General features: G+C 58.8%; 2 protein-coding genes across 4 annotated transcripts in view; both read right to left on the bottom strand.

Annotated features, from left to right (window-relative positions):
* Nucleotides 1–868: 868 nt before the first annotated feature.
* On the bottom strand, nt 869–7,571 carry DNAJB2 (DnaJ heat shock protein family (Hsp40) member B2). Of its 3 annotated transcripts, XM_055123202.1 has the most exons (11): nt 7,413–7,571; nt 7,066–7,165; nt 6,472–6,581; nt 5,252–5,305; nt 4,946–5,077; nt 3,951–4,043; nt 3,725–3,827; nt 3,566–3,636; nt 2,841–3,086; nt 2,023–2,051; nt 869–1,804 (listed from the first exon to the last, which is right to left on the bottom strand). In XM_055123202.1, the coding sequence occupies exons 2-10, from the start codon at nt 7,128–7,130 to the stop codon at nt 2,029–2,031; spliced, it is 897 nt and encodes a 298-aa protein (XP_054979177.1). In that variant the 5' UTR covers nt 7,131–7,165; nt 7,413–7,571; the 3' UTR covers nt 869–1,804; nt 2,023–2,028. The 3 variants fall into 3 exon arrangements, with proteins under 3 accessions (XP_054979177.1, XP_054979178.1, XP_054979176.1); XM_055123203.1 differs by lacking the exon at nt 2,023–2,051; XM_055123201.1 differs by lacking the exons at nt 869–1,804; nt 2,023–2,051 and having other exon boundaries at nt 2,058–3,086.
* Nucleotides 7,572–19,911: 12,340 nt separating this feature from the next.
* LOC101538292 (tubulin alpha-1D chain) overlaps nt 19,912–22,598 on the bottom strand; it is an 11,592-nt gene continuing 8,905 nt past the window's right edge. The window contains exons 2-4 of the mRNA XM_055123192.1: nt 22,369–22,591; nt 22,118–22,266; nt 19,912–20,895 (exon numbers count right to left, since the gene is read on the bottom strand). Of these exons, the coding sequence (XP_054979167.1) occupies nt 19,912–20,895; nt 22,118–22,266; nt 22,369–22,591 (1,356 nt within the window). The remainder of the gene's footprint in view (nt 20,896–22,117; nt 22,267–22,368; nt 22,592–22,598) is intronic.

The raw sequence follows: 22,598 nt of genomic DNA, 5'->3' as shown, positions 1-22,598 counted from the left end.
CGCCCTGGGAGTGAAGGCCCCTGGACGCTGCCCAGACTATCTCTGCAAATGAAAAGTCGGGGTGGGAGGGAGATGCTCCGCCCACCGCACGCGGGGCGCCAAGGGACCGGCTCTGCCAAGACTCAACTCCTGCACGGGCCCTCTCACCCGCAGCCCCTCCTCCCCCAGGACAGAGAGAGGCCTAAAGAGCTCCTGCGGGGTCGAAGGTGCAGACCCCTGGCTCAGGAAGGCAAAGCCACGCACATCCTTGAATGCCAGTGTCGAGGGCCTCTGGCTCAATGGGCGACTAAGGGCGGGGGGCGGGGTCCCTAGACCCCATAGGTGAACTACACCCCACTTCCGGGAGAGGCAGGCCTCTGAGTCAGGCCCCCAGCGGGAATCAGAAGGGGGGAAAGGGCCCCTCTCTGGGAGGAGGGAGAAGCAACCCACACCTGTCACCTGCTTCCTGCTGTCCCAGGTACCCCCAATTCTTTTTTCCTTTTTGGGTCACACCCGGCGATACACAGGGGTTACTCCTGGCTCATGCACTCAGGAGTCACTCCTGGCGGTGCTCAGGGGACCATATGGGATGCTGGGAATCGAACCCGGGTCGGCCGCTTGCAAGGTAAACGCCCTATCCGCTGTGCTACTGCTCCAGCCCGGGTCCCCCCTACTCTTCACATCTGATCTCGGCCTGGTTCTGGCTCTGATAAGTGGGAGGGGGCGCGTGGCTGTAGGAAGTCGAGTCAGTGGGGGTCCAGGGGAGAGCTTAGGCTCCTGTTGATGGGGCCACCTGGAGCTGTTGGGGTCAAAGAGGCAGATGCGTCCCTGCTGGCCTCACTCAGTGCCTTCCGGGCACCCGGAAGACGCAGGGACACAGCAGCCCAACTCTCACAACTCAGCTTTATTTACTTCTGGGGTCCCCCTGCGTCTCAGCGCAGCCCAACAGGCTTGGGCAAGTCTCTGAGACTCCCCCTCGCGGGGACCGGCGATGCTCCCCACCCTGGCCTCCGGGCGCCCCAGGAGCTCGGCGGCGGCGGCGGCGGCGGCAGCGAGCACTGGGCGGCGGGGTCAGAGGCTTAACAGCCGTACAAGCAGCAACATGCCCGCAGCGCCCGTCACATGCCAGCCCTGGCCACGCGCGCGCGCGCACGCATGCAGGCACGCACGCACATGCACTCGCACTCTCTCTCTCACACACACACTCCCCCCACCCGAGGGTGGCCCGCCCTCCACCCCGGGGCTCTCCGCCAGCCGCCGGGGACCCCGTCCCGCTCGGTCCTCCTGTCCCGGCTGGTTCTTCAGACCCAGGGCTGCCCCGTTCAGCCCCACCCAGATGGCACGAGGGCAACCAGCATGAGGTGTCAGAGGGACCCGCGCTCGGCCCAAATAGAAATCCCCCTTCATCCACGTTCTCGCAGCCCCGCCCCCTCCCCACCCTCCTGGCCAGGGACAAATCGAAATGACAAGATGTCCCCACCCCGGCTCCCGGAGCGAGCGGGGCTGGAACTACATATCCCAAGATGCACAGCTCCGCCACCAGGCGCCCGCTCCACCCGCAAGCTTGACCTATCAGAGATGAGGCCGGAGGCGTTGCATTCTGGGACTTGTAGTCTCCAAGAGACAGCCCCAAAGACCCAGGGCAGAGTTCACAGGCTAAGACTACGGGCACCTCCCCCCGGCCCCCACCCCCCACTCAGCTCTAGCGCTGCACGGATCAGGGAGAGGGATGGAAGGTCCCCTTCCCAGCGCACAGGGGAGAGGGTGCTGTCCTGTTGGAACTGTGCAGCGACTCTGGATCCCGGACATCCAGCTCAGAACACATCTGGGGAGAGAGCGGGGGCGGGGGGGACAGGAGAGAGGGGTCAGCGGCCAGCCGTGGGAGGAGGAGCCGCGCATGCAGACCTGGGCTAACCCTGTGACCTCTCCCTGCGCCCTGATGCACCGGCTCTGGGGACAGTCCCCTCCGGGGAGAGTGGGGGGGGGCCTCCCTCCGCGGCCGCCCTGGCCCTGGCCCACCTCTCCAGGGCGCGCCGACCTCACCTCTGCCTAGTCCTGAGGCTTGGGGTCGGCTGAGGCAGCAAGAGGAAGGGAGGAGGAGTGGGTTCCGGCTCCGAATCTGGACGGACGGAGAGGCGCCCGCCCCACCCTGCTAGCCTCCCGGGACGGGCCGCGGCCCGAGGGGGCCAGAGCCGCGTGTGCGCCACGCGGGCGGCTTCTGGGGGTGGGTAGGAAGGAGGGAGTCCTAGCCGGCCAGCCAGTGCGAGCAAGCGGGCGAGGAAGGAGCAGCAGCGCCAGGAGGAAGCGGAGACGGCCACAGGACCAGAGTCGGGGTGTCGGCAGCCGGACAGACAGCGAGAGCAGCAGCGCTCCCCGGGGGAGGGGGAGCTGGGGCGCGGCCCCCGGCTCCTCGATGCCACCACGGCTGCCCCCCGAGGGCAGAGACCCCTGCCCCCTGAGAATCGCCCGGCTGCTAAGAGATGCCTCCTGGCTCCGCAGCGCCCCCCTCTGCTGCCTTGAGGGCCCCCCCACACCCCTGGCTGAGTGGGCTCTCAAGGTGGGGGGGCCCCCAGCCTGGGCACCCTCAGATGGAGCACCGGGACGGCAAGGGGCTTCCTGGGGTTCAGGCCAGGCCCCTCCTCCCTGCTCTCCCGAGGGTGAGCGGGGGGGGACCCCCAAATCGGTGGGGGTTGATGGGTGGGGTGATCAGAGGATAAGGCAACGAGAGGCGTTCTCCTCTGGGGATGGGCCGCGTCTGGCTGCCTCGCCCCGAGCGCCCTCGCGGTTGCCCCCCACGCCCGCATCGTGGCCCTGGGCCGCGGGTCGCCCCGGCCGGCGGCGTGGCTGCACCCCCCGCCCACCTGCCGGTTTCTGCCCAGAGGCCTCCATCTCGGACAGGCTGTAGGCCATGGCCAGCTGCAGGTCCTCGTCCTCAAAAAGGTCAATGTCATTACGGAGTGAGGCGGGGGTCGGCGTCTGCTGCTGCGGCTGCTGCGCCTGCGAGCCCCCGGGCCGGGGGCCGACAGACGGCCCGACGGACGGCCCGATGGACGGCTGCAGCTCACGCCGGCTCAGCTCCAAGGCCAGTGCCAGGTCGTCGGGGATACCTGCGGGAGGCAGGGCGGTGTGAGCCCTCGGGCCCGCGTGTGCGCCTGGGCACCTTGCTGTCTCGGGGGTGGGGGTGTGAGGGCGCCCCAACGTGCGCGGGGACGCACGCACGCAAGCACACACGCACGGGCGGCTGCGTGCGGGAAGGGTGAGGCGGAGGGAGTTGCAGTCCTCACTCGAGTGGAAGGAGCACATCTGGGCTCACTTGAGTTTCAGTCTCGCCAAATGCAAATGAGGGTGCCAGCCGCCTCCCCTGCTGGCAGCCGCAGGTGTGCGCCCACGACAGGCACGCCAACACCTGGACCCCTCTGGGCCTCCTGGAGCCCCATCCCCCCACCCCCCCACAGCCCTCCCAGACCCGCCTGCCAGCTCCGCTCCAAGCCGTCAGCCCCCCTTCCCTCCCTGCCCCCTGCCCCACGCACTTTGGGGAGGCTCCCACTTTTCCCGCGGGAAAGTGGGGTGCAGAGCCGCGCCTCACCATTGATGGAGACTGACTTCAGCTGCCCGTCCTCCTCCACTTCCACGCGCTCCTGCCCGTTCTCCATGATTCTGCGGGAGTCAGCGAGGTTCTCTCAGAGCCCTGCAGGCCCCCCCGCCCCGCCCCCAGCCCATGGAAGGTTCCAGAAGGAGGCCTCACCTGCGTGTGGTGATGCGGCGTCCTTGGACAAAGGTGGTGGATGTAGAAACAGAGCGAAAAGCCCCAGCACCGGGACTGAAGGAGAAGGAGGAGGAGGAGAAATCTGGCCACGAGACAGGATGAGACGCAGGTTAAGACGGGCAGGGCTGTCCACACAGCCGCCCTGGAGCAGGGGAGCTGGTGCCGGGGCTCAGAACTCGCCCGGATGGGAAGAGCCAGCACTTACTGGAGGAGTGGCCCGGGAAGGAGGAGAAGGTGAAGAAAGGGCCGGAGCGAGGGGACAGGCGGCCCTGCAGCTCCGAGAAGGGGCCCAGGTCATCTGCAACAAGCAAGCACATCAGCCAGCAGCCACCATCAGGAGGAGCGGGCCCTCCCCAAGAGGGGGGACCCGGCTTGACAGCTGGAAACCAGAGCTGCGCAGCACCAGCTTCTGCTGCTTTATTATGACTTGTTTTGCTGGGGCTGATGGGCAAACTGAGTCCCTTTGTCATGTGATACATCCACACTAAGGTGTAAGATAAGGAGGGAGGAAGGGAACACGGGTGGGGGAGGGCTGGGGGGGGGAGGGACTCAGGGTGCAGGTCTCCGGCCCTGTGAGTTGCTCAGTGACTATACGCAAGTTCTTTGTGCCTCAGTTTACTCGTCTGTAACTCGGGGCCCAGATGAGTGCAGCCCACCCTGCAGAACTCATCAGCAGCTGCGGGGAGGGAAGAGGGTGGCCCGGCTCATCACTTCCCCACACGGCAGCTGCGGTCGGCAGCTGCGGTGCTTGGCCGTGCCCCTCGCCACGTGACAGTGCTCCGCAGCGGCCCTGGCGTTGCCTAACAATGCCCCTTTGTTGCGGTCACTTAAGCAGGCATGACTGTGGCATGTCCCTCGAGGATCACACACACCAATTCTTTTTTTTTTTTTTTTGGCTTTTTGGGTCACACCAGGCGATGACAGGGGTTACTCCTGGCTCTGCACTCAGGAATTAACTCCTGGCGGTGCTCAGGGGACCCTATGGGATGCTGGGAATCGAACTCGGGTCGGCCGCGTGCAAGGCAAACGCCCTACCCGCTGTGCTATCGCTCCAGCCCCGGGTCACACCGAGTCTAACCCGGGTCTGCCCCCACCACACATCCTGTCCACGGGACACGGCTTCTTTCTCTGCCCTCGGCCCTGGGGTCTCCCTTGCCGCAAACGGGGGCAGCTAGCCAGAGGCCGCATGAACCCACTCACCAAAGAGTTCGGAGAAGGGGTCTCCAGTCCCAAAGAACTCCCGGAAGACTTCCTCGGGGCTGCGGAAGCTGAAGACGAAAGCAGGGGCCCCGCCCTGGCCAGTGTCTGTGCCTGCGCGGGACGGGCCAGATCCTGAAGGAGATCGGGGAGTGGAGTGCACACAGGTGTGGCTCACGGTGTGACACCACCCACCCCCCCCCCCCCGCCCTCCCCAGTGCAGGGCTGGGAGCTTGGGAGCACATTCTCCGCAAGCACCCCTCCTCCCTGACCCACTTCCACTCATCAGGGCCCCTCGGCTCCACCTACCTGCCCCAGTCAGCCCTTCCCGGCCATAGCGGTCGTAGATCTCCCGCTTATGTTCTGCAAAGAGAGACAGGTCACCTCCGTGTGCCAGGGTGGGGCCCTCATGACTGCCCACAGATGGACGCTGGCGGCAGGGGGGGGGGGGGAGAGGGGATGGGCCGGGGCCTGCGCAGGGGGACCAAGGCTATCCTGGGTAGAGCAGCTGAACCCTTCACAGAGGCTCATCCATAAAATGGGTGCAACGAAACACCAACCTCCAAGGGTGGGGACAAGGAGAGAGAGTGCCCATCGGGGGGGACAGTCACTGCCCACACTGGTCCATAACTACCGCGATGTTGCTAACGCACCCGGGCCTAGTCTAATGCTACCCGCTATTCCCTTCCACATCACTGCCTCTTCCTTCTGCAACACTCTCAGGAAGTGGTTTTTTTTTTTTGGGGGGGTGCATTGGGGGGCCTTCCACTCGATGCTCAGGGCCCAATCTAACAAAAGGTTGAATTCGAGGACCCAAGGTTGGGGGCTGCCAGGGTCACACCCCAGGATGCTCAGAGATCAGGTGGTGGCGAGGCTTGTGCCTGAACCCCGGTACTCTCTCCCGGGCCCCTCCAGATGTGTGCCATCTTGAAGGCGCATGTACTTAGTTACTGCCGGCCTTCCCTCAGCAGAATCAGCGCGCCCGTGGGGCTGAGGCCAGGGACGGCCCGGCTGTCACTGCCCCTCAGTTCCCGACAAGGGCTTGACACTAAAGCCAGCTGAGGAACCTCGCTTGGGGAACGAAAGAGAAGCAGACCGGGACTCCTATTCCGGCTCTGCGTGACCTCGACCAGGTTATTGCGCCTCTCTTGGCCTCAGTGTCCTCGCCTGTGAAATGGGGTGATGATACACCCCCACCTCACAGAATGGCGGCGTGGACTCACTGCTGCCCTGCTGGGGAGCCTTGCCATGAGGACCCAAGTCCCCACCACCCTCATCGGGGTGCTGACACGAGCTGCAGCTGGGTGCGGATGAAGAGGGTGCTTTGCGGAGTAGTGCTCCTTTCAACTGGACCCATAAAAGGGGGAAATTAAGTACCGGGTTGGAATGTAAGTGCTAATTAAATTCCAACAGGTGTCCTCCGCCTGCCCCTTGACCCCCCCTCCCCTGCAGCGTTGGGAGGAAAGGGCTGGAGTGGGAAGTGGGAGACCCCTGCTCTGGCCCGCCCCCCCCCCCCGCCCCGCCCTTACTGTCCGACAGCACTTCATAGGCCTCGGCCACCTCCTTGAACTTCTTCTCGGCAAACTCTTTATTATCGGGGTTCTTGTCGGGGTGCCACTGCAGAGCCTTCTTGCGATACCTGCAGGAGGCGGGTTCAGAGGGGAGGAGGATCAGGGGTCGGCCCGCCGGGGCATAGCTCCACCCACGCTCCCAGCAGCCCCCCGCCCCCCGCGGCCCGTCGCCGGCATTCACCCCCACAGGCACCAGCCGGGGTGCCCGTTTGAAAGGAGGCCCTCCACAGCCCCCTCAGACTCGTCTTAGCATATGGTACCGTGAGGGGGGCTGGACGCGGAAGGCTGCGGTGGCGCGGGGGTGGACGTGTGGCCGTAGGGGGAGGCGGGGAGGGGGGGGGGATGTGGGCACCTTTGCACGCCGAGAACGGCCACAGGTGGGGAGGGGCTGGGGGAGGAACGCCGCCCTCGCCAGGGCTCTGTCCTCTTCCAGGGATGGCCTATCCGCGTCCTGACAGGTGTCATCTGCAACACCCACCCCCTTTCTGCGCGTCCCCCTCCGCCGCCCCCCGGGGCCGGAGAAGCTGTGAGTGCTCGGCCCCGGGCACTTACGCCTTCTTGATGTCATCAGGCGAGGCGTTTGGGGGCACGTCTAGGATCTCGTAGTAGGATGCCATAGCAACTCGTCAGCGTCCCGCGGGCCTCCGGGGAGCTGCGGGTGGGAGAGAAGGCGTCGCACCCGAGCCCCTCCTCGGGGGGTCTGCAACCCCCACCAGCCCACCTCCCCGAGCCCCTCCCGGGCGACAGCGCAGCCCGGCGCGGGGCCGCTGACTAAGGCTCCGCCGGGCGGCGTTATCGGGCCCGCGCAGGCCGGTGTCACGGGCTATCTCGGTGTCCAGGCCCGGGGAGTCCCCACGGGAGCCCCGCTGCGGGCCCGCCCGGGGATCGCCCGCCCGCACCTCCTCGGCCGGGTGTCCCTGGGCTGCCCCCGCCGGCCGGCTCGCGGCGGCTGCGTAGGACGCGGCGGCCCCGCCGTGCGCCCCCGCCGTGCGCCCCCGCCGTGCGCCCCGGCGAGCGTCAGCGGCGCGGAAACTCCCCGGCAGCCGGAGGCCGGCGCGGCTGTCACTCGGGGGCGGGGCGGCCGCGGGGGCTGCCGGGAGAAGGGGCGGCGCCCGCGATGTGGGGCTGGTCCCCGGGCGACGTCACGCGGGGCCGGGACGCGGGAGGTCGCGGGGGACTCGGCGGGGAGGACGCGCCGGGCGCGAGCTGGCCGCCCGCCTCCGGGGCCCTCCGCCGCATTCCCGTAAACAAGCCTCTGATTGAGGGTTCCCGAGCGCCGCCGGCGACCGCCGCCCCCACGCGCCCGGCCCTCCCCGTGCCCCCTGGCTCCCGGCTTCAGAGGACTCTGTGTGTGTGCGTGTGTTTGATCACTTGGTGGAATTCACCCCCTCCCCCCGAGATGTGCATTCCACTGGGGCCAGACTGCAGACACACTTTTTTTTTTTTTTTTTGCCCAGGAGCCTAGGAAGGCTAAGTGGAGTAGAAAGCAGGGAATGTAGCTCCATGGTAGAGCGTTTTGCAAGTGTGAGGTCCTGGATTAGCTCCTTAGCAACAACAACAACAACAACAATAACAATAGCTATATACTATATGCCTCTCGGAGAGCGTGGCAGGCTGTTAAGTATCCCGTCCTCTCGGCAGAGCCTGGCAAGCTACCCCTGGGGTCATGGCTGAGACTGGCAAGCTATTCTTGGCGTATTCCATATGCCAAAAACAGTAACAATAACAGGTTTCATTCCCCTGACCCTGAAAGAGCCTCCTATGGCTGGGAAGGACGAATAAGGAGAGGCTGCTATGATATCAGGGCTGGGACAATGGAGACGTTACTGGAGCCCGCTCGAGTAAATCGATGAACAACGGGATGACAGTGATACAGTAATATATATATATATATATATACACACACATATATAATAAGGGGGAGCTATCAAAAATAAGTTAAGAGGGAGGGCAGAGTGATGGTACAGGTACAGCAGGTAGGGTGTTTGCCTTGCACATGGCTGACTCCGGACCAATATTCACCACCAAATACGGTCCTCTGAGCCTGCCAGGAGTGATCCCTGAATGCAGAGCCGATAATACGCCCTGAACACCGCACCCGGCGCAGCCCCCCAAAAAGTAGGTTAAGGGGGGTGGGGGAGGAGAGAGAGTTCAACAGGCTGGAGAGAGCATGCTTTGCTGGATTTAACTCTCCCACAGCCAGGGTCCTTTGAGCACTGCCAGGAGTGAGCAGCACACAAGGAATTAGAGAAGCCCCTGAGCACAGGAGCTGTAACCCGAAATCCACATACCCCCCCCCCCAAATATGTTATGGTCAGAGGATGTAGCTTAGTGATAAAGTACATACTTTATGCCTATAAGGCACTGGGCTTGATCCTCACAGCCCAAAGAAAATTATGTGTTGACACAAAAAGAAAAACACAAATAACCCAATAAAAACAAGGCCCTTGGTAAAAGGAAATACATGAATATCCATCTAGCAGATGAAAAGGTTCCCCACATCATTAGACGACAGCAAAGTAGAAATTAAGTTACCATGAGCTGCAACAGCCCTGCCAGAAAGGTTAAAATTAGAAACCAGGATAATAGCAAGTATTTGAATATGAAAGAACTCAGATTTTTATATCTGGCCTCTGGCAGCACTGGAGATATAAAATGATTAGGTATTAAATGGTAAAAATCAACTTGGAAGAAAAGGTTTAGTAACCTCTGATATACATAAACATCTTGCATTTAAAGTCAAAGCATTTGTGTATGTTGGGTGATTCATAATGAACAGACTTGAATCTCTTGTTGATGGTGTGTCTGTGTGTGTCTGTGTGTGTGTGTGTGTGTGTGTGTGCATGCGCGCACGTGCCACACCCGGTGTGCCTAAGGCTTACTCCTGGCTCTGCATTCAGGGATTACTCATGGAGGGTTCAGAGGACCCTTTGGGGTGCTGGGGAATGAACCCAGGTAGGCCTCATACAAGGCAGATGCCTTTACCTGCTGTACTATTTCTCTGGCCCCTCTTGTCAATGATTTTGACAAATTTGGAGGCAGTGGGGTAAAATGGGAAATATATATATGTATATATATGTATATATATGTTACACACACATATATATATATATTTCTTTCTAATTTGATCCTAAAGATCTAATTTGATCTTTCTAATTTGACCTCATCTATCTGTAAATGTGTAAATTATTCCTGGCTTCAGGTCTTCTGTAAGATTAGAAAACCTTCCAAAATCTGGCTAGTGCTTGAAATTAACCAAGTCCACCCACCTGCATTAATTGGGTATTTCTACATTCTAGATGCCGCCCAAATATATAAAGAACATAGCTCAGTCCCCACCTTCACAGGGTTCTCACTCGGCAAGATGGGAGGCCCAAGGCAAACACCAAGGCTTCAGAAACAGACAGACCTGGGTTTGCAGCCCTCACTGACGTGCGATTTCGGCGGATTTCTGAGCATTGTTCTGCCTCCCTAAAAACGGGTATGGCTTTGGGCTGTTGGAAAACCCTCTGAGGCATGGTACATAGTAGAGGTTAGTCCAAATTCTCTCTGACCCAGAAACCCTTCAACAAAGAGAAACGCTGAGGCCAGACTCAGGGAAGAGAGAGAGAGAGAGAGAGAGAGAGAGAGAGAGAGAGAGAGAGAGAGAGAGAGAGAGAGAGAGAGAGAGAGAGAGAGAGAGAGAGAGAAAGAGAGGTGTGTGTGTCTGTGTCTGTCTGTCTGTCTGTCTGTCTCTGTCTGTCTGTCTGTCTGCACATGAGCCCGTTTGACTGCTTTTCCTAGCTGAGCTTGTGGCCTACATTTGAGGAATTCCATTGCATAGGCCTTGCTGGGCGGCAGGTCGCCACCTGCCATAGAACCCCAGTGCTTGCTCTCCCAGACTTGTCGGCTCCAAGGATGCAGACAAAAGACATAAGCTCTGCCAAAGCCCAAGCTCCAACTGGGACTGGGAATCTGGAGCAAGCCACCGAGAAGCACAGGGAGTTGAGAATTCATTCTCGGGGCCCTGGCAGGGGGGCCAACAGCGGCCCCTAGCGTCTGGAGGAGGAAATGTCTGTCACTGTTTGGGTGGGAGGGGGCCTCCAAGGAGAGATCAAGAGAACTGGGGGTGTTGGGGGGAAGCTGTAGACTGCCCTGGGCTTCCCAGGGTGCCGCTTCCCTTTCTAGAGCCTTGCATTCTTTCTTTCTTTCCTTTTTTTTTTTTGCTTTTGGGGTCACACCTGGCGATGCTCAGGGGTTACTCCTGGCTCATGCACTCACCTGTGCATGAGCCCTGGCCGTGCTCTGGGGACCATATGGGATGCTGGGATTTGAACCCGGGTTGGCCACATGCAAGGCAAACGCCCTACCCGCTGTACTATCGCTCCAGCCCCACGTTATTTCTTTTTTATTATTATTATTATTATTATTATTATTATTATTATTATTATTATTTTGCTTTTTGGGTCACACCTGGCAATGCACAGGGGTCACTCCTGGCTCATGCACTCAGGAATTACCCCTGGAAGTGCTCAGGGGACCATATGGGATGCTGGGATTCGAACCCGGGTCGGTCGCGTGCAAGGCAAACACCCTACCCGCTGTGCTATCACTCCAGCCCCTTTTAAAAAATTATTCTTTTTTTTTCTCATGTTATTTCTATATCCTGTTCAGCATCTCTTCAATTTAGAAGGGAGGGGACTTAGTATTTTTTGGTCTTTGCCAGAATTAGTTTCTGCTGTCAACAAGGATGCTAAAGTTGCTTGGGTGAGAGCAGAAGGAATTGGTTAACTCATTCAGAATTTTACAGATCTCTGGGCCGGGAGCAATAGTACAGTGGGTAGGGGACTTCCCTTGCACGTGGCTGACCCGGGTTTGATCAGGTTTGATCCCCGGTACCACTTATAGTCCTCTGCACCCCACCAGGAGTGATGGGTGAGCACTGAGCCACAAGTAAGCTCTGAGCACCAACAGCTGTGCCTCCACATACATCAAAGTAGAATAAGAGTAGGGTCCAGGGATGTGGTTCAGTGGTAGAGCACTTGCCTGCATATGGGAGGCCCTGGCTTTGGTCCCCGGCACTGCACCGTCCTCTGGAACATCACTGGGAGCAAGCCCCAAGCACTGAGCTGGAATAGCTGCTGAGCACTGCCATGTGTGGCCAAATAAGTAAACTAGATTAAGAGCAGTAATATAAATAAAGAACCAGACGGGGGTGGGGAGGAGAGAGTGAGAGTGTACAGTAGGGGGTAAGGAGCTTACCTTGTACGCACCTACCATGGTTGGATCCTCTGCATAGAGCGGAGCCAGGAGAAGCCCTTGTGCACTACTGGGTGTGGTCCAAACACAGGAAGGGAGGGAGGGAGGGAAGGATGGAGGAAGGGAGGGAGGAAGGGAAGGAAGGAGGGAGAAAGGGAGGGAGGGAGAGAGGGAGGGAGGGAAGGAGGGAGAAAGGGAGGGAGGGAGGGAGGGAGGAAGGAAGGAAGGAAGGAAGGAAGGAAGGAAGGAAGGAAGGAAGGAAGGAAGGAAGGAAGGAAGGAAGGAAGGAAGGAAGGAAGGAAGGAAGGAAGGAAGGAAGGAAGGAAGAGAAAAAAGGAAACAAAGAAAAAAGAGAGAGGGAGGGAAGAATGGAAGGAAGGAAAGAAAACAAAGAAAGAAGTTTAAGTTATTATTTCTGTGTTCAGGGCAATGAAAATCTAGCTATGTAATTATCTCTAACAGAGATTTTACAAATAATGCTAACAAACTAATGACACATGATGCAATTTTTTCTTTTGGTGGGGGCATACATGACAGTGCCTCTGTGCTCAGGGATCACTCCTGGTGGTGCTCAGGTGACCATAGGCAGTGCCAGGGAATCAAACTGGGATCATCAGCATTCAAGGCATGTGCCTTAAGCCCTGTACTGACCCTCCAGTCCAGTGCAATTTATTTTAAATAGGCAAAGGACAGAGATAGAGAGTTTACCAAGAGAGGAAATAATGACTTTTGTTTGTCTGTTTTGGAGCCACACCCAACAGTGCTCTGGGCTCTGTGCTCACAAGTCACGCCTAGCAGGGCTCACGGGACCGTATAGGGTGCCAGGGATCAAACCCAGGTCAGCCGTATACAAAGAAAATGCTCTGCCCACTGCACTATTGCTCGGCTCCCAAAGATTGGCTTTTAAACACGAGATGCTAAATCTTGCTCAGAATGGATTTAATCGAGAGGAAAGTGGCAGTAAAGCACTTTGTTTCACTGGTGAAGATAAAAAAAGAAAAACTTGGAAATAAAATGTTGAACAAGAGCCAGAGATATAGTACAGCAGGTAGGGCACTTGCCTTGCCCCTGGCTGACCTGGACTCGATCCCCAGAATCCTGGAGCCCTAGCCAGGAGTGATTCCTGAGTGCAGAGCCAGGAATAACTCTTGAGCATTGCTGGATGTGGCCAAAACCAAAAAAATTATAATAAAGTTGAACAAAATGTACAGGCAAGCGTGAGGTGCAAGGATTCTCATACAGAGGCTAGTAGTATGATCTCAATTCTAAAGGGGCAGCGCGGAGTTAAAGGGGCTTACTCTTTGCTGCAGACATCCTAAGTGCTGTGCCTGTGTGCAGAGCCTTATGGATAAAGACTGCCACAAAGACTTGGGAACAAATCAGAGCAGACTCATTACATAAACAATGGCCTGCCATGCGTGGAATTCTGTATTGTCACCAAAAGAACAAGGAGAGGCTAGGGCCAGAGAGATAACATGGAGGTAGGGTGGTTGCATTTCTCAAAACCCAATTTGATTCCATGTGGTCCCCAAGTAAGCCCTGTGGCTTCCACCCGACACGAAACCATCCCAGAAAAAAAAAAAAAGGAGGCGTGATCCAGGCCATTCTCTAGATTTGGGTGAAGAAAGCAAGTAGAGGAAAGAGTATCTAAGTGTGTATACATACTTTCCTACTGGCCTGGAAGCTATCCTGGAGGAGACAGTAGCCAGAGACATTCCCGGGCTGGGTACAGAGTCGCAGCCCTGAGAAGGAGCCTTCTCCTCCCGGATACGCTTCTTTGTGTGGTTTGTAAATCTTCGGGGCTAATCAATTGTGCGACTTCTGAAGCAGGCCCAGTGCTGTAACTGTTCACACACACATCATGTGGTTTAAAAATACAGATCTGGGGGCTGGAGTGATAGCTCAGCGGGTAGGGTGTTTGCCTTGCACTTGGCCAACCCGGGTTCGATCCCCGGCATCCCATATGGTCCCTGAGCACCGCCAGGAGTAATTCCTGAGTGCAGAGCCAGGAGTAACCCCTGTGCATTGCCGGTGTGACCCAAAAAGCAAAAAAAATTAAAAATAAAATAAAAATACAGATCTGGCTGATGCCATGGCTGGGAAGCAGAGTGGAGAGAGCCGTGTGCCAAGTGAGTGCCCTGTGAGTGATGGAGAAGGGGAATAGGTGACGGTGCCAGGGTCGGGGCGGGCGGAGGGAGAGAAGGGAGGGTTTCTGGGCAATTGTGACCTAAGCAGGAAGGAATGGCAACCCTGAGAGAAGGGGGGGACATTGGGAAGTGTTCTAGAAGGACGGAGTGCCCCGCCTTGGGTGGCCAATCAGAGGGCGGAGCTAGACATGTCTGTCTGCAGGAGACTGTCCAGTGCGAGGCTCCAGCAGCGTCTGAGGGTGCCCCCAGGAGCCAGCCGCCCCCGGGAGGTCTGAGGGACCACCTTCCCACACCTGTGTGAGCTGTGTGGCCGCCAGTCCCGGGAGAGCGTCACTCACTGGGAGGCATCCAGGGTTCTGTGGACTGCAGGGACCGAAGATGGGAACCCCCGGGGCCCCTCTGTGGGTGCTCAGCCCTCCCTCCAGGGGGGCCCAGAAGACCCCTCTGAGCTGCCCCCACCTCCTTCCTCCTCCAGGAGGAATCAGCAGTGGCCGGTCCCTCCCAGTTCCCCCAGTAGCCCCGAGGGCACCTCTGCCTCATCGGGTGCCAGGATCCAGGATCCTGCCCCTCCCCCGTCATTCTTTCCTCCCAGAGCTGGGGTGGAGGAGCACCGGGCCGGCCCCCTCCCTGCCTCTGAGGTTCTGAGTCACCGGCTGCCCTTTGACGACTTGGCAGACCAGGCTTGCAGGTGGTGGTGGTGGGGGGTGTGTGTGCAGGGGTGCGGTTTGGGGGGTGCCGGGATGTGCTGTGGGCAGAGAGAGGGTACACAGACCCCTGGACTCCAGACTCCCCTGCTGACCCGGCGGGTCCCCAGGGCCGGCTCTCAGCCCTCTGAGCCATGTTCTCCTCACATGTGGCCTCATGTGAGCGGCGGGCGGGCGGTCCAGGTGCGGGACAGGACGGGACTGCGCTGGCCCTGAGGGTCCCGTGGTTGCCCTCCCCCGGACTCACCTCAGGACCACAGTGTGGGCCCAGGGTCTGGACCCCCAACCTGCTCAGTGTTTGGCAAGAACACCCCCCACCCCCCACCCCCCACCCCCCACCACAGTGCTCCTGACGTTCTCCAAGTAAATTTCTTGGGCTTTTGAAAATCACGATCACAGTATCCCGTTAATCATCGATTTCTCGGGTGGGCTCAGTAACTTCTCATTTCGTCCTTTCCCTGAGATCTTAGAAGTCTATCTCAACTCCTCCCTGCCAACGATGTCGCACTGGGGGCTCTTTCAGGGTCAGGGGAATGAGACCCAGCTTGTTACTGGCTTTAGCATATGGATACACCAGGGGAAGCTTGCAAGGCTGTCCCATGGGGGCAGGAAACTCTCAGTAGCTTGCCAGTTCCTCCCAGAGGGAGAAGTAGGCTAAAGATATCACTTCTGAGAGCTTGCTTTTAAGTCTCTGGATGTTGGCCGTTGATGGGATTACACACACCTGGGTTCCTCTGCCGGTACCTTCCTCCATGAGGCTTGTCTGAACGTGTGGAGAGGGGCCTCGAGCATGGCTGTGGCTAGGTTTGGGTGGTCTTTGGCCGCCAGGAGCTCTGCTCGGGGTGGGGAGGGAAGCTGGAGCCCATCCCCTCCGAGGGGCCCCGGGGAAGACAGCCAGGTGTGCGGGCAAGAGACTCTCTGCTTTTGAAAATATCCCAGATCATTCTTCTTCCCTCCCCCCCCCCAAGTGTGAAACTGTCCGAGGCTTGGGGTTCAGACAGACGGATGGACCGGCAGGCAGGCACGTGTGAGGTGGCGCTTTTAGGGGGTCGATATCGGAGTGGATGGAGCCCAGCTGGTCACACCGAAGCTTCTTGAGGGCCCGTCACAATCGAACTGGTTTCCGCCGTGAGCACAGGCTGCCCCGTGCTCGCAGAGGAGTCGGGGCTGTCCTCACCCGGCGAGCAAGGCCTGTGGGATCCGCCCGTCCTTCCTCCTGGGCGCCATCGGGGCCGCCAGCCGGCCTGTGGCTTCCGCTCCGGCCTCTCTCCTCACGCCCCTGTCAGCGGTGATGGGGCCCCTGGCAGGGGCGGGCTGGAGGTGGCCACTGTGTCCAGTCCCCCCACCACATGCCCTGCCTGTGTCCGGGTGCCGGAGCTCCTGGCCTCCGTTCTCCGAGATCTCGTCTTCCTCTGTCCCTGCACAACTTGGTGTCACCTTAGTGCCCCCTTTGGGGGCCCCGTTGCCAAGGAGCTTCTGAGTATAGTCAGCTCATAGGAGCACTGGGCAGAGGCAGAGGGGGAGGAAGACCAGGACCACCCCCTCCCTATTCCCTCCATCTCTCTCTCTCTCCCTCTCTCTCTCTTTCTCTCCCCCTCTCCTTCCTCTCTCCTTTGCTCTCTCCCTCTCTCTCCCTCACTCTCTCTCCCTTGCTTTCTCTCTCTTCCTCACTCCCTCTCTCTCCCTCACTCTTTCCCTCACTTTCTCTTCCTCTGTCTTCCTCACTCTCCCTCTCTCCCTCCATCTCTCTCTCCCCCCTCCTTCCTCTTTCCTTCACTCTCTCCCACTCCCTCTCTCCCTCTTTCCCACTCTCCCTCACTCTCTCTCCCTTGCTTTCTCTCTTCCTCACTCCCTCTCTCCCCCTCACTCTCTCCCTCTCTCCCTCACTCTCTCTCCCTCGATTTCTCTTCCTCTCTCATCCTCACTCTCCCTCTCCCCCTCACTCTGTCCCTCTCTCCCTCACTCTCTCTCCCTCGATTTCTCTTCCTCTCTCATCCTCACTCTCTCTCTCCCTCCCTTTCTCTCTCTCCCTCCCTCACTCCCTCACTCTCCCTTGCTTTCTCTTTTCCTCTCTCTTCCTCATTCTCCCTCCCCTCGCTCCCCCCTCTCCCTCACTCTCTCTCTGCCTCAGCCTCTGCCCAGTGCTCTCTCTCCCTCCTTCTCTCCCTCTCCCTCTTTTCCTCTCTCTTCCTCACTCTCTCCCTCTCTCCTTCTCTCCCTCTCCCTCTTTTCCTCTCTCTTCCTCACTCTCTCCCTCTCTCCTTCTCTCCCTCTCTCCCTCTCCCTCACTCTCTCCCTCTCCCACACTTTCTCCCTCTCCCTCACTCTCTCTTCCTTGCTTTCTCTCTTCCTCTCACTCTCTCCCTCTCTCCCTCTCTCTATTTGAGTCCCGGCTATTTCTTCTCTTTAGAACCTCAGATGGTCCCTCAGGCATCCCCGTCTCCGCCCGGGCTTCTCCAGGACAGCCTCCTGGCACCCGGTCCTTCCCGGGGCAGCCTCCCGGCACCCGGTCCTCAAGGAGAGGCTCGGGGAGCAGGGCCTCTGGGCTGGGCGGGCACGGCGGGGATGCCCAGCCGGCCAGGCAGAGGCGGCCAGGAGAGCGCGGAGGGGCAGCCTCAGGGTTCAAAGCGAAGGTTGAAGCTGGACCTGTGCGCTCAGGCCACGGGGTCGGGAAAGGTCAGTATCTTCCTTATCCAAATGTGGCCATGGGCCTGAGAGAGGACAGCGGGGAAGCGGCTGACCTTGCACACAGGCATTTCCTATGGCCCACGGCACCCCAGGAATGTTCCCTGAGCACAGAGCCTGCATGTGTGGTTCCCCCAAAATCAGTGGCGAGCGTTGGGGGCTGTGAGTGTTGGGGTTAGTGCGGGAATTTTGTCAAAGCACTTGCCTTGCACCCCGCCCTTCCCAGTTTGTTTGTGTTTTTTTTTGGCCTTTTGGGTCACACCCGGCGATGCAGAGAGGTTACTCCTGGCTCTGCACTCAGGAATCACCCCTGGCAGTGCTCAGGGGACATATGGGATGCTGGGAATCGAACCCGGGTCGGCCGCGTGCAAGGCAAACGCCCTACCCGCTGTGCTATTGCTCCAGCCCCCCGCCCTTCCCAGTTTGGATTCCCAGCATCACACACGGTTCCCTGAGCACCGCCAGGGGTTACTCCCGAGCACAGAGCCAGGAGTGTCTCCTGAGCACTGCCGGGTGTGCCCCCAAACCGAACCCAAACAATAAAAGTGCTGAGCGTTGGATGGAGATTACTGGCAGGTGAGCTGCCCCACAGCTGTCTTCTGTCTTCATGCCGGCTTCTGGGCGCTCTGAGGCCAGACCTGCCTGCCGGAGACAAAGCCCCAGCCCACAAGGTGGCCGCACCCCAGCTCAGACAGAGCCCCCCCGCGGGCAGCGGCAGACGGTTCCCGGCACCTCTGCATCCCGCGGGCCGCCGGCGCGCTCTCTCACTCGGAACAACTTCACTCAGGGGCCCCTTTTTCTTTCAAGGGTGAGGGCCTCACCCTTGCAAGATATAGACGGAGCCTCCTCCCCACTCCAGGCCTGTGCAACTGAGCCGCCCCTGCCCCCAGAGCTCGCTACCATGACAGAGGGTGGTTCAGTGGGCGGGCTCAAGTGGGCGGGGTCTAGCCGTGTCCCCACCCCCACCCCGCCCCCAAGGACCAGCTCCTGTATTCCCTGCATCTGCTTAGCGGGAAGCCTCCTACCTGCCATGCTTTTTTTTTTTTTTTTTTTTTTTGAGGGAGTTGGCGTTTTGGGGTGGCAGTGCATGATGCTGAGGGGTTATTTCTAGCACTGTGTGTAGGTGACGCTCAGGGATCTGCGGTACAAGAGAGTCTTACCTGGGTCAGTGGAATGCAAAGCAACTAGTTTTGTTTTGTTTTTTTAAATATTTAAAATACTTTTGGGTTCCTGGGACACAACCAGGTGTGCTCAGGGATCACTCCTGGCGAGCTCAGGGGACCATATGGGGGTGCTCAGAACTGGATTGGCTGCATGCAAGACAAGCCCCCTACCCAATGGCTCTGGCACCATCAAACACTAATCCCTGTACTATTTCTCTTGCCTTGCGGTTCTGTTTTGCTTGTGGCTCTTTGCTCCCCGAAGTCTCCATTTCATTCCCTACAATTGCACTATTTGGGGTGGGGGGAGGGGGTGCTCAGGGCTGACTCCTGGTTCTGTGCTCATGGATCACTTCTGGAGGATCTGTGGTAAAGGACCATCTGTGGTAAGGGAGATCTAGCCAGGTTTGGTCACATACAAGGCAAATGCCCTACAGCTGCCCTATCCCTCTGGCCCTCGAGTTGCACTCTTCAGTAAAGTCTGATGTCACTTTTTAAATTGATCTGACACCGGGAGGCGGGGTGAGGAGGGGATAGCGCAGATGTTGGTTATGTGGTGCTCAAGGATCACTCTTGGCGGTGCTCAGGCAACCATATTGGGTGCTGGATATTAAACCCGGTTTGGCCGCATGGAACGGAAGCTCCTTCACCTCTGGGCTAATTCTCCAACCCTGCTTTTAGTGTGAGGGCGAAACTGATGCCATGACAGGCTGTAACCAACACTAAATCTCAACTAGGCCTCAGTTTCTGTTTCCCCAGAGCAGGACTTGCAGTTTCTGGTAAACTCCCAGTTGAGTAATTTGCCAAGATAAGGAACAGGGCAGTTGGGTCTGGCCGGTCATGAGGGGTCACTGAACCCTCCTTAGAAATGTAACTAACCAGGGGCTGGAGCGATAGCACGGCGGGTAGGGCATTTGCCTTGTACGCGGCCAACCCGGGTTCGGTTCCCAGCATCCCATATGGTCCCCTGAGCACCGCCAGGGGTGGTTCCTGAGTGCAGAGCCAGGAGTGGCCCCTGAGCATCACTGGGGAACCAAAAAGAAAAAAAGAAAAGAAATGTTACTAACCATTGCCTAGTTGTTGACCACCATTGTTATAGGGCAGATGCTAAAAATAGACCTTGCTTCTTAACTCTGAGCCCTATATAAAATGCTTGTGATTTGGAGTCGGGGTCCTTGTCAAGACTCCACTGCGTTGGATGAGACTCGGACCCTAGCTCGGGCTAGTAATGAAGTCCCTTTGCTTCTGCATTATCGTGTGTGTACTCCCTGCAATTGGGGATCTGAAACTCGGGCACATTAGTAAAATCTGCATCAGACCAGCTTCCTGGGGAATCCAGACAGACATACCAATGTTCCTCTCTCACGAAGGTGGAAAGCGTCCCACAGTTTCTCCCCAGAGAAGAAGGCAATTGTGAGCCAAGAAGGTCAGAGCACTTTATTCGGGGTCCACCTGCAGGATTCCCTAGTATTCATCCCCCTCCTCCTCATCCCCCTCCCCCTCAACACTATCCATGCCCACCTCCTCGTAATCCTTCTCCAGGGCGGCCATATCCTCCCGGGCCTCGGAGAACTCGCCCTCCTCCATGCCCTCGCCCACGTACCAATGCACGAACGCCCTCTTGGCATACATCAGATCGAACTTGTGGTCCAGGCGGGCCCAGGCCTCGGCGATGGCGGTGGTGTTGCTCAGCATGCACACGGCACGCTGCACCTTGGCCAGGTCCCCCCCGGGCACCACCGTAGGGGGCTGGTAGTTGATGCCCACTTTGAAGCCTGTGGGGCACCAGTCCACAAATTGGATGGTGCGCTTGGTCTTGATGGTGGCGATGGCGGCGTTGACGTCCTTGGGCACCACGTCACCCCGGTACAGCAGGCAGCAGGCCATGTACTTGCCGTGGCGGGGGTCGCACTTCACCATCTGGTTGGCCGGCTCGAAGCAGGCGTTGGTGATCTCGGCCACCGACAGCTGCTCGTGGTACGCCTTCTCGGCTGAGATGACGGGCGCGTAGGTGGCCAGGGGGAAGTGGATGCGCGGGTAGGGCACCAGGTTGGTCTGGAACTCGGTCAGGTCCACGTTGAGGGCCCCGTCGAAGCGCAGCGAGGCCGTGATGGAGGACACGATCTGGCCGATGAGGCGGTTGAGGTTGGTGTAGGTGGGCCGCTCGATGTCCAGGTTGCGCCGGCAGATGTCGTAGATGGCCTCGTTGTCCACCATGAAGGCGCAGTCCGAGTGCTCCAGGGTGGTGTGTGTGGTCAGGATGGAGTTGTAGGGCTCCACCACGGCCGTGGACACCTGGGGAGCCGGGTAGATGGAGAACTCCAGCTTGGACTTCTTGCCGTAGTCGACGGAGAGGCGCTCCATGAGCAGCGAGGTGAAGCCGGAGCCGGTGCCCCCTCCGAAGCTGTGGAAGATCAGGAAGCCCTGGAGGCCCGTGCACTGGTCAGCCTGGGGGACAGAGGCCAGGAGTAACGGCATCAGAGCTCCTGCTGTCTCTAGTGCCCGAGTTTCATGAAACCTTGCCAGACTTTTCTAAGGGTTTCTGAGGGTTTCAGTGCTTAGCCGGGGCAGAGTCAGCCTCTCTCCTCTGGCTCCTCCTTCCTCTGAAAACCAACTAAGCTCTTGAGTGTAGGGGGACTCGCATTTCGTACCCTGCCAGCACCACCCAGCTTCAGAGCTGAGCTGATTCAACCTCGCAAGCTCCTTTGTGTCTCCAGCGATCGCCGCAATCCGGGGACCCGATGCCCACCCTCTGCAGGAGCCCGAGGTCCAGCAGAACACCTCGGGCCAATGCGGTGGTGATCCTGGCATCTTCAGGGCACCCTCTCTGCAGCCTCATGATGCCAGATGATACACTGGCAATGCCTGTGCATTGGACCCTCATTTTTTCTTTTTTGCCACATCTGGTGGTGCCCAGGGCTTACTCCTGTCTCTGCACTTTAGGATCACTCCCAGTGGGGCTAGGGGGACCATATGGAGTGCCAAGGATAAAAACTAGGGTCGGGGGCTGGAGCGATAGCACAGCGGGTAGGGCGTTTGCCTCGCATGCGGCTGACCCAGGTTTGATTCCCAGCATCCCCTATGGTGCCCTGAGCACCGCCAGGAGTAATTCCTGAGTGCAGAGCCAGGAGTAACCCCTGAGCATCACCGGGTGTGACCCAAAAAGCAAAAAAATTAATTAATTAATTAGTTAATGAATTAAAAAAACTAGTGTTGGTTTTATGGAAGGCAAGAACCCTACCCACTGGACTACTTCTCTAGCCCCCTTATCATTATGTTTTTCCTTTTTGATTTTGGAGCCATACCCGGTGATACTCAGGGCATACTCCTGGGCCTGCACTCAGGGATCACTCCTGGCAGTGATTTGGAGGGACCATATGAGATGCTGAGGATTGAACCCCGGTCTACCACTTGCAAGGCAAACGCCCTACCTGCTGTACTATCTCTCCAGCCACCCGGGGCCCCGTTCTCAGCCTGACAGCTGCTTGTCTGCAGAAGGTCATTCTGCCCCACGTCAAGCCAGCTGCTGTCGGAGGTAAAGAGGACAGCTCGCCCCAGGGTGGCGCCTCCCCGCTGTCCTGCCCCATCCTTGCACAGGAAGCTTTCCCAGGACGGGAGCCTCCCTTTCCCCATCTGAGGGCTTCCGTGGCCTGCCCCAGCCTTCTCGCACCAGCTTCCGAATCCGGTCCAGCACCAGGTCGATGAGCTCCTTGCCGATGGTATAGTGCCCTCGGGCGTAGTTGTTGGCGGCGTCTTCCTTGCCGGTGATCAGCTGCTCTGGGTGGAAGAGCTGGCGGTACGTGCCCGTGCGAACCTCATCTGCAGCGATCAGAGTTTGAGAAACACCCCAGTCCGGGAGCTCAGGAGCCCCAGGAATCCCATGGGTATGGAATCGGCAGCGCCCCCCCCCCCCTCACTCACCGATCACCGTGGGTTCCAGATCCACAAACACAGCCCGGGGCACATGCTTCCCCGCCCCAGTCTCGCTGAAGAAGGTGTTAAAGGAGTCGTCCCCTCCGCCGATGGTCTTGTCGCTGGGCATCTGCCCGTCGGGCTGGATCCCGTGCTCCAGGCAGTAGAGCTCCCAGCAAGCATTGCCGATCTGCACGCCGGCCTGCCCCACGTGCACGGAGATGCATTCACGCTGAGCG

Source organism: Sorex araneus, chromosome X, assembly GCF_027595985.1.
Source record: "Sorex araneus isolate mSorAra2 chromosome X, mSorAra2.pri, whole genome shotgun sequence".
Taxonomy (NCBI): domain Eukaryota; kingdom Metazoa; phylum Chordata; class Mammalia; order Eulipotyphla; family Soricidae; genus Sorex; species Sorex araneus.
The sequence above is the reverse complement of the archived record's forward strand: the minus strand, read 5'-3'. Positions and strand labels throughout refer to the sequence as shown.

Bases quoted from the DNA above. Each gene is read 5' to 3' on its own strand.
- DNAJB2 (XM_055123201.1), bottom strand. From the start codon at position 7,130: ATGGCATCCTACTACGAGATCCTAGACGTGCCCCCAAACGCCTCGCCT. The intron at 6,582-7,065 runs GTAAGTGCCCGG...CGCCTCCTGCAG, and splicing joins CCTGATGACATCAAGAAGGC to GTATCGCAAGAAGGCTCTGC. The intron at 5,306-6,471 runs GTAAGGGCGGGG...CTCTCTTTGCAG, and splicing joins CTATGAAGTGCTGTCGGACA to AACATAAGCGGGAGATCTAC.